Here is a 14,549-nt window from a genome sequence, read left to right on the forward strand (position 1 = left end):
CCATGTTTCATAAAGTTATCAATTATGTAATGTTAAAGAAAAATAAGCTTACATATTTTTAAAGCCTGTTGTTTACCCAAAGCTGCGTTTAGCTCTGGGCTTGTTCTGCCCATAGTGCGCGTCCCCGTGGGGAGCGCTCGTCCCCGTGGGTAGTTAGTGTGGAGTTTTGTGAGATGTAGTGAAATGTCCCTCCACATTGTGCCGCTTTGCCGTCACCACAGTCGCTCCACAGATGAGATACGCGCAGGTTTCTTTTACAGTCTTAAATCGTTGTGAAAGTGATCTCTTTATTTTCTACCATGTTTTGGAGTAAGAAACTGCATTCAGCGCATCCTCACAGCGCAGAGCGGAGCATTGGTTTTGTCACGTGCACAATACTGACCTTTGAAGTGAGTAGGTCAAAGTTCACCTTAACTTATCTAAACTTCACGTATAATGAACATATGTTTAAGATATTGTCATTTTTAAATCTATATAAACGCAAGGGTGATAAAAAGCTCATTAGTGAGTTGTGCTATTTTTAGAACCGGTCTGCGGGCGACTCATGTGGGGCTTGGGGGCGACATGGCGCCCGCGGACACAGGGTTGGTGACCCCTGCTTTACATTAAGCGGCAGCCTTGAAAAACATGCGTGGTCGTCATTCCACAGATCTGACTTGTAACAAGGCCTGGTGGTGCCACAGGCTTGTCTTCTGGGAGACACATAATCTACATTATAATAATACCACGGATGATTCTAAGCAACAAAGTCTACTTTAGACTTGAAGATCAAAGTACCCGATTAACATCCGAGTGGAAATATTATCAAGTTAGTTGTCTCCAAAAGTTGGTTATCAAAATGAGAACATGTAGTCTACACTTTGAGTAATTATCACTATACATTATATCAGGCAAGATTCTAATAGAAATACAATAACAATAACATGCATCAAAGTTATATAAATAGAAAAACTATAGAGCATAACATTTAGCACTTCAGTTCATATCTTGTGTTTTATTCTCTCTCCTCCCCCCACAACAGGCCACTCTGATGCTGTCAAACACTGCCATGTAAAGAAGAGGGTGAATACACATGTTCAGAGTGGCCAGGCCTTTAGTCACTTGGTATGCGCTGTACACTGGGCAGTCAACGTGTTTGATTATTTTAAGGTGAAAGTGTTTCATGCGAAAAAAATGGTAGGGCAAGAATGAAATGGCATATAACACAACGACTGATATCACCAATAGAGCTACTTTGCGTCTTTCTAGAGTGGTTAAGCTCACACTTTTCCAGGCTACCTGAATAACCACACAATAAGAGGCAAAGGTGATCAAAAAGGGGATAACACACCCAAACACAGAGAGAAACATTGTGTAATTAAAATGTGACGTCTCTGTATTGTGCTGATTGCAATTAGAGACACACACATTCTTTGTGCTGTTGTTGTGCATATCAGGGCATGTTGAAGCAAATTTTAAAACTGGACTGCAAATGACCCCAACCAAAATCCAAATGACAACACTGGTGATCTTTGCCTGCCTTGGTCCTAAGTATGTTCGGGAAAAAAATGGGTATTTCAATGCCACAAAGCGGTTCACACTTATAACCGTGATGAAGAAGATGCTGGCATAGAGGTTAAAGTGGAAAAGAAACCGTTCAATTTTGCATGCAGCTCTCCCAAATATCCAGTTTTTTTGCAGGGCATAGTAAACAATGAGCAGAGGCAGAGTAAGGATGTAGAGCAGGTCACTGATGGCCAAATTGCAGGATAAGACAATCCCCGTGTGCCAGTTTCTCCTTTCTTTAGTCACAAGGAGATATAATGCAAACATATTTCCCACTAAAGCAATGACAAACTCAATCCCATACAAGGATGGCAGCAGGTTGATTTGAAATGTCTCACAGCCTTGAATATCAGACTTCATCTTGAGTAACACTTGGCCACACTTCTAACAATCTGTAAAATATGAGATCTTATTATTTATGATACAAAATACAACTGAGGAAAAACTTACTCACCAAAAAAGATGCAGTTTCTGTGCCTCAGGCTTGTTTTAGTTTACATTTCCTGTATTCTCTTGGTAAAACTGGCACATAAACCACAAGCACAGCCTTGTCAAAAACCGTAATCTAACTTCCCCTCTACAAGTTTCACAATATGAAGAAGTAAAACTGATGGTAATTTGCTTACTTTGGTCTGATGGATAACCCACACTTGGTAACAATATTTGAGTGTAATTTCAAATAATTGAGATAAAAAAAATAAATAAAAAAGGCACTCATCTTGTATAAGAACTGCTCCATGTTTTGATTCTCACTCTTCTCTCCACTGGAACATTCAGCTCATTTTGTGTTCATTTGCAACAACAAATTTGCAACAGGAAATGTCCATTTTGTTTGTTTTGTTTTTACAGCAGTTTCTGTTCTCAAAAATATACTTAGGTACCACCAACTACTCTAAAGAAATTGAAATTGACTTAAATTTCATTTAGTAAATTTTGAATAAAGGGGAATTGTTACCGTAACGGACTAAAAAGACTGGAAGCTACCTGCAGGACACATCTTTTTATCATCTTTGCCTTCTCTGCCTTCACTCTAAACCTGTGGGAAGTCATGTCAAATAGAGTCATATTTTTTGTATCATTTGACCATTTGGACAAAAAAAAAAACAAAACATGGAGATGACCAAAATGTCAGTGAATTATTGTAATATTTATTCCAACTGTATATCAACAAATTTTACAATTCTTTATTTACAAGTCCTCACAGATGTTGCAACTGATGTTGTCCAAAAACAGTCCAGATGTTTTTTCAGCCGTTGTTTTTCCTCTGTTTGAAGCCTTTACCTCCTGTAGGTTTTTTAAACCCCGGTTTGCCCTTTTGTCCTTTAGGTTTAAATTTGTCCTTGTTTTTCTTTGCATGAGTTTTATCTGAATTGAATTTATTTTTGCCAAACTTTTCTGCACCGCCAGGCCTTTTCTTATTGAACACCTTGCCTCCTGGCTTAACCTTTGAAAAATGTTTCTCTGAATCACCAAATTTCTTCCGTGGTTTATGCAGTTTTCCAGTTTTGGTTGTCCGGTCGGCTCCTGGACCATTTCTTTTTGATTTGCTGTGCTTGTCTTTGTTTGACAATTTGCCAGGAGACAGTTTCCTCTTCTTGGCAGGTCCATTTGACTTGTCCCTCATTCGCTTTCTCTTGGCTCCAGGGAACATGTCTGCGCACAAAGGAATTAAGTGAATAACTAAACTGTATTCAAGCACAGCCATGTATTTATATAGGCAAATCCTTTACCTTCATCTGGGTCCTGTCCAACGGCCTGCCTGTAGTACTCCACCTCATCATCTGAATCTGCATTTACCGTGTCATCTTGTGCCCCGGGATCCTCTACTTCACTGTCCTCATCAGCGTCTGTGTGTTTCTTTTTTATACCTTCAAGGCTCTTTAACCTAATGACAAAGTACAATTTAGACTTTAAAGAATTCAAGTACTGCTGGGTTTTACAAAACATGATAATATTCTATAGGCCAATCATTTTTAATACAGATGGGGTGGTGACCAAAATGTATAGCACATTATTATTGTAATAAAACGTTCAACATTTGTGAAGATATTACTTGTGAGAATATCATGTAAAACCCAACTGGGATTATGATTTTGTGAGGTCCCGTGAGGCAACTGCTATTATGATTTTTGGCTATATAAAAACAAATTTAATAAAAATCTAAAATATTACTTGTTCTTTTCTCTTTGTTCTTTTTTCTGGGCCACATTTTGTTCTTGCTTTTTCCGTCGTTCTTGTTTTGCTTTTAGCTGAGCCTCCTTTCTGTTTAGGATTTCCTGGATTTCTTCTTCCGTCTTAGTAACTGCAAAATTCACAATTCATTTTAAAAGCAGTATATAAAAATTATTCTTTTCCAGACAAATAAACTGTGTGCATCAGTAAGCGTTTACTTTAGGAAATGAATCATTAAATAATTCATACAAAACGTGTCATCAGATACACCATAAGGCAAAAAAAACCCAAAAACAAACTGGAGCACATGTACTTACTGACAGAATGATACAGGACATTTCCCCCTCCTATTCCTTCTTCAATCTTGATGAGTTTTAATGTCAAACGAGGGCCAATCTAAAACCAAAAAAATGTTAGATGAAAAACTCTTTCACATAATACAACAGACTTACCTCCGTTAGACGAACAGCACTTTGTTGAGACGCCATATTGCCTCGACCTGAATAGGCCTGGGGCAGCTCTGTAATGTTATGGTCTCCATCTTGTTCGGCTTCACTTTCTGACAGGTTTGTGCCCCTTAAACACAGAAGTAGCATATATTAGTGTGACCACAGCACTCATTCCACAAGCATTTTATTATACTTAGAAATGCCTTACTTGATCAGCAGCTCACTGATGTCCTCAAACTTGTTCATATTGGGAAACCGTTCCTGCATCAACTTCTTTACTCCACGGCTCATACCCACAGGTACCACCTTAAGGCTACTACGGGTTCAGAAACAGTGGATGTCATTGTCCCATTCAACCAAATGCAATAACTACTGTACAAATACTATGGTTCATCAGTGCGTTTACTTTGACACATGAATCACTGAACAATCAAGTCAGAAATTGTCATCATTTGAACTGTATTTGACCAATGTAATAATAAACAACTTACTAATGCCTGAATTCTATTTCCTCAGACTCTGGGTTGTAACTTAACAGCACACATCGCTTGATGTTGTTGAGATTAACCTGCAACATATCACAATACCCCAAGGTCAAATAACAATTCCACATGTTTATTGTTATTAAAATGGGGACAAAAATGGTAATGTCAGAAAGCGTTTACTTTCCGATTGATCTTCAAAGTGAACTCAGCAGACTATACTTTCATCATACATTAAGGAAAAGTCAGTTAAGACTTCACACTTCACTTATTTACCTTATGTACATTTATGGAGGGGAACATATTTTGAAACATGGTAGCCATAAGCTTGATGTGCATCCCATTGGAACCAAAGTTATTGAGGATGAGTAGTGGATGGTGTGTGAACTGTTGGTCATGCATCCTGTGCTTCTTCAGAGCAGACACCACATCTTTGACAAGAGAGTACTGAAAAATACAAATGTCTAGTTACAAATTTGTCATTGCCAAACTGAATTGAATGTGTGGTGCCTTGGTTTCATCAGTGCGTTTACTTTGAAAAACATCACTTTCAATCAATATTAATAAATAATCATCATCTGAGCACCAACTTAATAAGTGTAGTAACAGATGCGTCATTTACCTGGACCACTTTGAAATGAAGTGTTGGTCCTTTTGGGAGCCGAGCAACCCTCTGAAATACAACTTTTGGGTTAATTGTGTGACGACATTCATTATTTTTATATATATATATATATATATATATATATATATATATATATACACACACACATACATACATATACACACAAATAAATCAATTATATTATTATAATTATTATAATATATATTAACCTTACCAGGTTAACAGAGCAAGGGGTTTTGCTGAACATAAGAAAGTGTGTAACTCCAAGTGGTCCAGCAACTGCAACGAAATCTTTCAGGACATTCTTTTTTCTAACCTAAAAGACAAATATATCAATAGATCATTACATTATGGACACAACGCTACATAGTTTCTGCTCTTTAACACTCACTTTCAGGCCTTCTGCTGTGTATGGCTTCATAACCTTTCGGACATCCAGGATGAGCTGGCTCACATTTTTGCCAATCTGTCCGCGGTGAAAGACGAAAGAGTGTGGGACTGTACCATACGTCTCCTCGGCCACATGGTTAGCTGAAACTCGGGCTTTCTTCTGGTTTTTGGTCTAATAGCAAATAAGACAAATGCCAACTAATAAATAACTGTATATAACTTTTTTGCATCGAGACTTAGTCGATGGTACATACAACGTTATGATACAAGAAGAAAATAATTAGGCATAAGCTACCAACATATCTTACCTTCGATTTCACCATTTTCACATAAATTGGTAGTTTACCAAAGGTGAAACAGTATTCTTGTCAGTAGTTCAAAGGCTGAACAACAAACATATGAATAAAAAAACAGAATATAAGAAAAACTAGGTGAAAAATAAGATCATAACTAAAGTCCAACTCCACATGGCTGTGGCGTTTGCTGTGTGCTACCCTGTGTTGTATGCGTGTGCAACGAGGTCGGAAGAAATAGTTCCTAGGTGGGATGGTCCGCCAGATATTTTTTCTAGATTACAAAATATAATCTGTGCTTTTGTGCATCACCTTTAAAAAAACAACAACAAAAAAAACAAAAAAACAAAAACCAAAACAACTTAATATGTGCTTTTTATTTTGTTATGTTCATAATGATGAAAAGGCAGGTGTCAAAAAAAAAAAAAAAAAAAAAAAAAAAAAGAACAAAAAAACAACAACAATTGACACATTGTCTCTTCGGTTATTCCATATTGAGACATACTTTCGTTCTTCCAGATTTAATACATTTTGAATCATTCGCAGTTAGTATACAGTCATGATGTCACACACGAACATATACTTCTCATGATGGCCACCAGAGAGCGCTAGAGTTTATAATCTCATGATAGGATACAACGGAATGTCAGGAATGTTCAAAAACTCCTCATGCGACTTTTTTAAACAATGTAATTTAGATAGATAACTTAAGTAAAATGGATGGCTTATTGAATGACTTGTGTACAACATTAAAGGTACAGTATGAAGCTTTGTGGGGATGGCACCTCACCTGCAATATTCTATGGAAACAGAAAGTTAAAACCGGGACATGGAAAGATTACAGTCAAATGCAGGCCCTCCTCCAGGCCCGAGTCAGGTTTGTGGAGATGTAAGCCTGCTCACAGAACGAGCAGGGTTTGTTTTGTTTTTTTTAATGTTCAGTGACTAAAACAACAAGAACAACAAGAAGAACAACAGCAGCAGCAGCAGCAACAACAACATGCTTTTACTTTCTATTTTTCTAGTTTTGTCTAAAAAGTTACATTGCTGTGGAGAATGTATCAAAGTACCAGTCTGGCTCTCTGTCAATCTGAGGCTGTACCATCACCAATATCAACAAAATGAAGCCTAAAAAAAAAAAATCTAAAAAAAAAAAAAAACCTAAAAAGCTTGTTTTAGGATGAACAGGTTGATGACTGGGGGCAGGGAGGAGACAGCCCAAGCTCCTGCTGCTGAAGGCGGTGTCACTGGGATAGCTGGGAGTCAGTTTGTAATTAGCTGGCTCCTCCTGAGAGATCCCAAGTAGAGACATCTCACACAGACCCCGTGGAACAGGCCTTGTGTCCTTGACTTTCAGGTTATTTCCATAATGCTTCATCAATGTGAATAATTTCGAATAATACATTAGAATTCATTGAACTTTCACTCACTTACACCTGAAAGTCAATTTAAGGATGTAATTTTGAGAGCAGCCTTCTTTATGCAGGATTACATCTCTGCCTTGAAGACAACAGCAGTATTCATCGCTCATTTGGTGCAAAAGGTAAGATACAAAATATATTTAATTTTCTTGTGATTTTTGTCTTTCTTATCAGTCCGAAACCTAAAAGAAACAAGTTGTCAATATTTGGTTAATGGTTTTATGGTGTTGACGTTTTGTGATGATGTTGAACTGACTCAAAGGGGCTCAGTTGGCTGTGAGATGGAGCTCTGTTGATTCTTACTGGTTTGTATTGACAGTTGTCTCCTCATTGTTGACTTGCTAATAAATTCCAGCCAGAAACCACCAAAGTGTTTTAACCTTAATGCACCTCGAGAGCCATCAGCAACAACTGCAACACTGTGGTTGTAAGCATAATGTGGTTTTAGTTATTTCCCATTTTTCTAACTGTCACGTTTTTGGGACCACACAAGCAGACACTGATTATATCTCAACAGCAAGAAGGTCATGGCCGATACCATTTTATTTGTTTATAAATCCCCTAGTAGTCAGTGACCTAATACCTATTTTTAGGGCAGATATAGAACTGTTTTTGATAGCCTTCAGCAAATTATATGATCTGAAATTACTAACTATTAACTAAACTAACTACTAACTAAACTCAATCAGTTGGTATACAGTGTGCTGGCCTCAACTAGAAAAGCATTCTAATTATGGACTCTGTATCAATGTAGTTTAGAAATGTATTGTTGTTTTGTCATATAAAACAGCAGACTGGCCATTTAGCGTAGTAGTTATACCAGCCAAACCAAAATATCTGTCTATCGCTAAGTCCTCTCTGGATGATATTTGCATTCTAGCCCTGTGTTTGATGGGTTTAAAACTTGTAATGTTTAAGTAGTGCCCCTCTGTGTTTGCCAATTTCTCCATGCTTGTGTCTTTGTTGATTTCAAATATTTAAAATGCTAACCAAAAAGCATCTTATCACTTTTGCATCATCAACATTTTCCTCATCAGTCAACACAGCCTGCTTATTATTTATCATTGCAATTTTTAACCTGCACAATATTTGCACATTTTTGTTTTTCTTAGAGGTCCAGACCTCACACAAATTCATGGGGACGACACTGACCATCACCCTGACTCTTCTGATAACTCTTTGCTTGAATATCAATGGCTGCAATACTCAAAAAGTCATAAATCGTTCGGATCCCAAAGGTGGACGCTGCGCCTACACCTTCATAGTACCTCAGCAGAAGATGACGGGAGCTCTCTGCGTGAACACGGCTTCGGCAAACCAGTCCGAAGTGCAGGCGCTGAGGGCAGAGCTAAAGAGACAACAGGAGCAGATGGACAGACTGAGGGGTCAGCTGGAACAGGAGGGGGTGCTAGTGATGGAGGTACGGGCCCTACGCAAAGAGAGCAATAACATGAACTCTCGCATCGCTCAGCTCTATGCCCAGCTACTGAACGAAGTCATCACCAAAAAAGACCAGATTTTGGAGCAGAAAAGGGTGGAGAGTTTGTTGCTGAATGCCACAGCTCAGGTAAGAGTGTTCTATGAGCTGGTAAACTAAAAAGAATTTAACTGGGACATTTACAATTGGGCTAGGTGGTATGGTAATAAAAATCGAATTATGATTTAATCCCAGTCACAGTATGCAGTTTTGGATTCTTTCTCTATTTAATGCAGCTGTTTATTTAAATACAGACACTTTTTCCCACACATTTCTCTTATTGGTCCCCCTCTGTAAGGCTCTGAGTGAGTGAATGCTGAATTTGACCAATCAAAGAGAAATATGAACTTTCAGAAGAGTCAGATTACTTTTTATGTCCTTTTAAAGGCAATACAAAATGTTCATGAATCATGGTAAAATATAAATCATAATATGGCTCCAGGAAAATCATATCTTTTTTGCCATATCACCCCCTAATTTCGAGGTACTAACAGCTGCAATGAAAAGTAAAGTGACTGAATGACCAAATAGCCAAATAGAAATCAATAACCATCTAATTAATTTGAATTAGAAAAATCTTGTTAACTTAACTTGTTTTCTTAGACATTTTTTAAACTTTTGAGATATATTTAAGAGTGTAATATCACTTTATTTTGTGTATAAAGGCATTGCAGGTGTCTAATAATTACAGAGAGCTTGAAAAGAAATATGGCACCCTTACATCCATGATGAGCACCCAAAATCAATTTATCTCACGCCTTGAAAAGCAGTGCCAGTGCAAAAACTCACCTCACACCACTGTGGTAAGGTCACATTATATTATCAGTATCATATTATTTTGACAATACTGTAAAAATATTCTTAAATTGAACTGTTTTTGTGCTAGTCTGTGCAGGTCGCGACTGAACCACCCAAACCTCCTAATCCGAGTGTGTATCATAATTACAGTTCAGACGCAAACGAAATGACCAATGATGTTCAAAGAGACCAAAGTCTTCCTGCAGCACAACAGCAGGAAAACAGCATGTTAGTGGGACCCCTCCCCACCACTGCCGCTGACGCACTCACAGAGCCTCCCTTCATTAGCTTCCCTGTTACAAAGACACCAGGTAGTGAGTGGTGCATTTTGTTTGTTTTTAAGAATGTGCAAACACTTGAATTTTTTATTAAGTTCATTTGGTTGTTTTTCTTGTTGGAAAAAAGGTTTTGTGATGAACCCTCCATGTATGCCCCAGATAAAAAAAAAAGAAAAAAGAATTGCTGTACAGAGCAGTGCACAGAGACAGGGGTCAGGTGGTAGAAGTAGACTAAGCACTCAAGCCTCAAACGCAGGATAATACAGGATTACCCAAAATGCATGAATTACTCAAACTACAACTCTCAGTAAGTTAGTAATGAAGAAGAAGAACCATTAAAACGTGGCTAAAAGCTAATAAAAGTCTATTTGACTTATTATCCTCCTCCTTTAAAGTTGAATTATACAACTGTTCTCTTATACATGACTACATTTAGTTTTTCCCCAATAAAGTGTAATGTAGACACAGTAGTTTGTGACTAAATCAGACCACTGCACGCTGTCTTCATGAAACATTTTATAGATGCAAACTTATTAGAAAGAGCCATGTTAGTCACTATATGCTATAACGAGTGTGAGCTGATTGGCTATGTTTTGGTGGTCCACGTTGCTTCACTTCTGTCTGAAAAAGCTGTTAAAGCTGTGCCAGTGGCCAGTAGATAGATTTAAAAATACCTACTTACTCCTGTTATGGTTTTAAAAATCAGGTACTGCCGCTTTAATTATTTCTCAACTCTGGCCTTTTAATGTTTTTCACACACTAGTGTTTTCACACAGTACAGTTTATGCTTAGCCATCTTCACTATTGTGTTTTTTCCTGGATTCACACAAACAGAAGTGAAGTCGTTGAACTAATTGTACCATACCCTATCTCTATGGGAACTTCTAAACAGTGTCAGAAACCTCTAGAGACACTTATCAGAGCTCAGGCTCTATAATGAGGAGAGGGCACGATGTCATCTGATAATTTCCAGGGACCAACATTTTTAAAATACCAAACATTTCATATTTCATTTGGGATAATTTAATACATTTTACTATGTCAAACCTCATCACTATCATTACCATCAAAGAAACATGGAAGGTTTAGGTTAAGTGTTGTGTGTATCAGTGGGTTTGCTTAAGCCCCAAATTCTTGTCTGTGAAGACTATTAAACATTATCACTGTGTGGGAGGCAGCCATGGGAATCTGCATTCTCCATTTTGAGTTTATCTGAAAACTCTAGACAGGGGATGCACATTATAAAAGTTTACATTTTGCAATATCTGTGGCAAGGAAGCGCTTACCACAATCTGACACACATGGCTGGTCGTTAAAATAAATGCCATTTTGGATATAGTAAAATGTATTTAATTGCAATGTTGTATCAATTTAATTTTGTTCTTTTTGTTTTTAGCATTGACTTTTTATCAAGAAGAACATCAGTTTAACAATATACATAGGCAACTATTCAGGTTAACATGTTCATCTTGTTTTGTTTTTTGAAAGGTTAAAACAAATTACCCACCCACTTACTTTCCCTTCCGTCTTCTCTCCCCCCACCCAGCCACTAACCAGAAATCTTACAATGATGCAGGGAATTAAACCTTATCTTAGCAGAACACTTTTAATGTCATCTGCCAGTTTTGTCCACAGTTCGACAGTCCATTGAGAAGCTTTGTTGAAGATAGTTCAAGATATGCAATGTCTTATCTTGACCAGGATGTCCACACTTTCTTATTCTTAAACCTTTATAAATTGAGTTTTTATACAGTACACATGGATAGTATTACATTAAAGATAGTGTAAAAATCAGAAAGGAAATTGAAAGCAAATAGTCTGGATATTAGCCTTTTATGTCGTCACTAAATGTTTAGAATAAATTGCAAAACAAACTGAAAGTGTGTTAAACATGATTGTTTGTCAGGGCCGTGGCGGGACTGTCAGCATGTCCTGGACTCGGGGGAGGTCACCAGTGGGATTTACTTGCTGCGTCCTCAGGGCACAAACCGCCTCCTCCAGGCCTGGTGTGAGCAGAGCCGCAGTCAGGGGGGATGGACCGTCATCCAGAGGAGACAAGATGGATCCGTCAACTTCTTTAGGACATGGGAACAATATAAGGTGGATATCACTATGACATTATCAGATGTATTGTGTTGCTCAGGGATAAGATGGAGATTTGACAGGCCACACAATCACAAAGGGGCTGATATGTCATCCCTACAATGTATCATAAATCAAATACTGAATTGACTGACAACCATTAGAAAGCAGAATGAGCTTTAATTTGCCAGATCCAATAGCAAACAACCTCAAAAGGGCTCTCTCTCTCTCTCTCTGAACCAAACACTCACTAATTTAATCCCAGCAGCCGTAGCTAATCATTAATCAGTGCTAGGTCTTCAGTGGTTAGAGATGTCACATGAGGCATATTTTGTGAGTTGCACTGGGGAGCAAGATTAAATTGTGCATGTAATTCCTTTTTTAACCTATAATCGTGTATTCCCATTCTCTACCTTTAAGCCACTGAGCTCATGAACTCATAATAAAGTGCCTCTTCTTTTTTTGAGTGAAATGTACATATTTTGTAAGTGTCCAGCCAGTATATCTGTTCGTTTGATCCTGAGTAAAAGAAAAAATAATTGGGATCATACCTGGACGACTGAGGGATTACACAGACATTTGATACTGAGCTAAGCTTGTGTTACAGCAAGGCTTTGGAAACCTAGACGGAGAGTACTGGCTTGGTCTGGAGCACCTGTACTGGCTGACCAAACAGAGCCAGTACAAGCTGCGTGTGTCTCTGGAGGACTGGCAGGGGCGACAGGTGTTTGCGGAGTATAACAGCTTCCACCTGGAGCCAGAGACAGACTGGTATCGCCTGCGTTTGGGCCACTACCACGGGACGGCCGGGGACTCCCTCTCCTGGCACAATAACAAGGCCTTCACCACTCTGGACCGGGACAAGGACAGCTATTCAGGTTGGTTTAATTACACTTTAGTTAAAACATAATTGGGTTGGAAGTGGTTAGGTCTGAAGTTTTACCTGGCTTGAGACAGGATGCTCATGACAGTACAGTGTGACCTCTCAGAAAAAGAGGGTTGTTAACTGGTTACCTTTTCAAAGCAAGAAATACTGATACAAAACACTACATTTGAATAATAAACATTTTGAAATATCATCCACCCCTATCCTTCCTTATGGTTTTGTCTAGGCATATTTTGACTAGTTTAGCCCTGGTTTAAATCTGGTTATTTTACACTTTAGATTTAGACTTTATTTTGCTCTGTTATTGTTACGGTTTTGAATCACTGTTCTGAACTTTATCAGCCACATCAAATCAATAACATCTGCAGCTTTTTACCATATAAAAACATAGCAAAAATTTAAGGTAAACTGTCAAAACCAGACTCTGAGAGACTTATCCATGCATTTGTCTCCAGTAGGTTAGACTGTAATGTCCTGCTCACTGGCCTCTCCAAACGAGCGTTAACACAGCTGCAGTACATCCAGAACACTGCTGCTCTGGTCCAGAGTAGAACCAGGAAGTACTTCACACTGTGCTCAGGTCTCTGGCTCCTGTGGCTCAGAGAATAGACTTTAAAGCAGCTCTGCTTGTGACAAGTCTCTCCATGGACCAGCACCAAAGAACATCTCCCACATGTTAGAGCCACATGAACCATCTCACACTCTGAGGACTTCAAGGACCGGCCTCCTGCTGGTGCCCAGAGTCAGGACTAAACATGGGGAATCAGAGTTTCAGTTTTGTGCAGCTAAAACCTGGAGCAGTCTTCCTGAAGATGTGAGACAGGCCTCTACTTTGACAATGTTTAAATTCAGGCTCAAAACTGTTCTGTTTAGCTGTGCATATGACTGAAAAGTTTTTATTCTGTACTCTTTTCTTTTAATGTTGATTTTACAATGATTGTTTATGTTTTGATATTTTGTTATTGTGATTTTAATGTCTTTCTTACTCTATAAAGCACTTGAATTACTTTGTGTATGAATTGTGCTGTACAAATAAACTTGCCTTGCTTTGCGTAATGATAGTTTGCTAAATATTTCCTAATAAAATTATTTTGTGTGTGTTTCAGGTAACTGTGCTCACTTCCAGAAGGGCGGCTGGTGGTACCACATGTGTGCCCACTCAAACCTGAATGGCGTGTGGTATCGGGGCGGTCACTACCGCAGCCGCTACCAGGACGGTGTCTACTGGGCCGAGTTCCATGGAGGTTCCTACTCTCTAAAACGTGTTTCTATGATGGTTAAACCCATTTAACAAGCAGAAAGAAGTGGGTAGACCTCACAAGTTGTGCAATGCAATAAAATCTAAGGCTATGGGCGTCAAAATCCACTAACAAAACGTTGATGCATTTACTTTCACTTTTGTTATGAATGATCATTGTTGAAAAATGAAGTATCTTTAAGTAGTACTCATTCCTTCAAGCTTTAAGTAAACACTGTGTAATAGTTCAATATTTTATTTATTATAATAATTATTGTAAGTTTGTTGTCATCAGTTCATCTTGTTTGTAAAATTCTCATACATTTTATTATGAACTAATAAATTAGTATTCACCTTTGCATAAATTAAGGTGCATTCACACTTGTGAATATCATTTGTGATTTCTTGTATATA

The 14,549-nt window shown here is 38.2% G+C and overlaps 2 protein-coding genes across 2 annotated transcripts; one reads left to right on the forward strand and one right to left on the reverse strand.

Annotated features, from left to right (window-relative positions):
- Nucleotides 1-931: 931 nt before the first annotated feature.
- LOC117375188 (suppressor of SWI4 1 homolog) lies at nt 932-6,177 on the reverse strand. The gene is made up of 14 exons (XM_033971455.2): nt 5,972-6,177; nt 5,665-5,835; nt 5,488-5,589; nt 5,271-5,321; nt 4,925-5,095; nt 4,658-4,734; nt 4,375-4,482; nt 4,170-4,293; nt 4,035-4,113; nt 3,718-3,847; nt 3,276-3,430; nt 2,797-3,198; nt 2,172-2,194; nt 932-1,929 (listed from the first exon to the last, which is right to left on the reverse strand). Exons 1-14 carry the CDS (start codon nt 5,984-5,986, stop codon nt 976-978), a joined length of 2,562 nt encoding a protein of 853 aa, XP_033827346.2. The 5' UTR covers nt 5,987-6,177; the 3' UTR covers nt 932-975.
- Nucleotides 6,178-7,288: 1,111 nt separating this feature from the next.
- On the forward strand, nt 7,289-14,247 carry angptl6 (angiopoietin-like 6). Its single transcript, XM_055223557.1, has 8 exons — nt 7,289-7,313; nt 7,443-7,499; nt 8,490-8,944; nt 9,520-9,657; nt 9,741-9,963; nt 11,837-12,030; nt 12,620-12,890; nt 14,005-14,247. The coding sequence occupies exons 3-8, from the start codon at nt 8,513-8,515 to the stop codon at nt 14,187-14,189; spliced, it is 1,443 nt and encodes a 480-aa protein (XP_055079532.1). The 5' UTR covers nt 7,289-7,313; nt 7,443-7,499; nt 8,490-8,512; the 3' UTR covers nt 14,190-14,247.
- The last annotated feature ends 302 nt before the right edge of the window (nt 14,248-14,549 follow it).

Source organism: Periophthalmus magnuspinnatus, chromosome 8 (genome assembly GCF_009829125.3).
Source record: "Periophthalmus magnuspinnatus isolate fPerMag1 chromosome 8, fPerMag1.2.pri, whole genome shotgun sequence".
Lineage (NCBI taxonomy): Eukaryota > Metazoa > Chordata > Actinopteri > Gobiiformes > Gobiidae > Periophthalmus > Periophthalmus magnuspinnatus.

Bases quoted from the DNA above. Each gene is read 5' to 3' on its own strand.
- LOC117375188 (XM_033971455.2), bottom strand. The intron at 4,735-4,924 runs GTAAATAAGTGA...GATATGTTGCAG, and splicing joins CCTCCATAAATGTACATAAG to GTTAATCTCAACAACATCAA. The intron at 1,930-2,171 runs GTAAGCAAATTA...ACAGATTGTTAG, and splicing joins GGGTTATCCATCAGACCAAA to AAGTGTGGCCAAGTGTTACT.
- angptl6 (XM_055223557.1), top strand. From the start codon at position 8,513: ATGGGGACGACACTGACCATCACCCTGACTCTTCTGATAACTCTTTGC. The intron at 9,658-9,740 runs GTAAGGTCACAT...TTTTTGTGCTAG, and splicing joins ACTCACCTCACACCACTGTG to TCTGTGCAGGTCGCGACTGA. The intron at 9,964-11,836 runs GTAGTGAGTGGT...ATTGTTTGTCAG, and splicing joins CCCTGTTACAAAGACACCAG to GGCCGTGGCGGGACTGTCAG.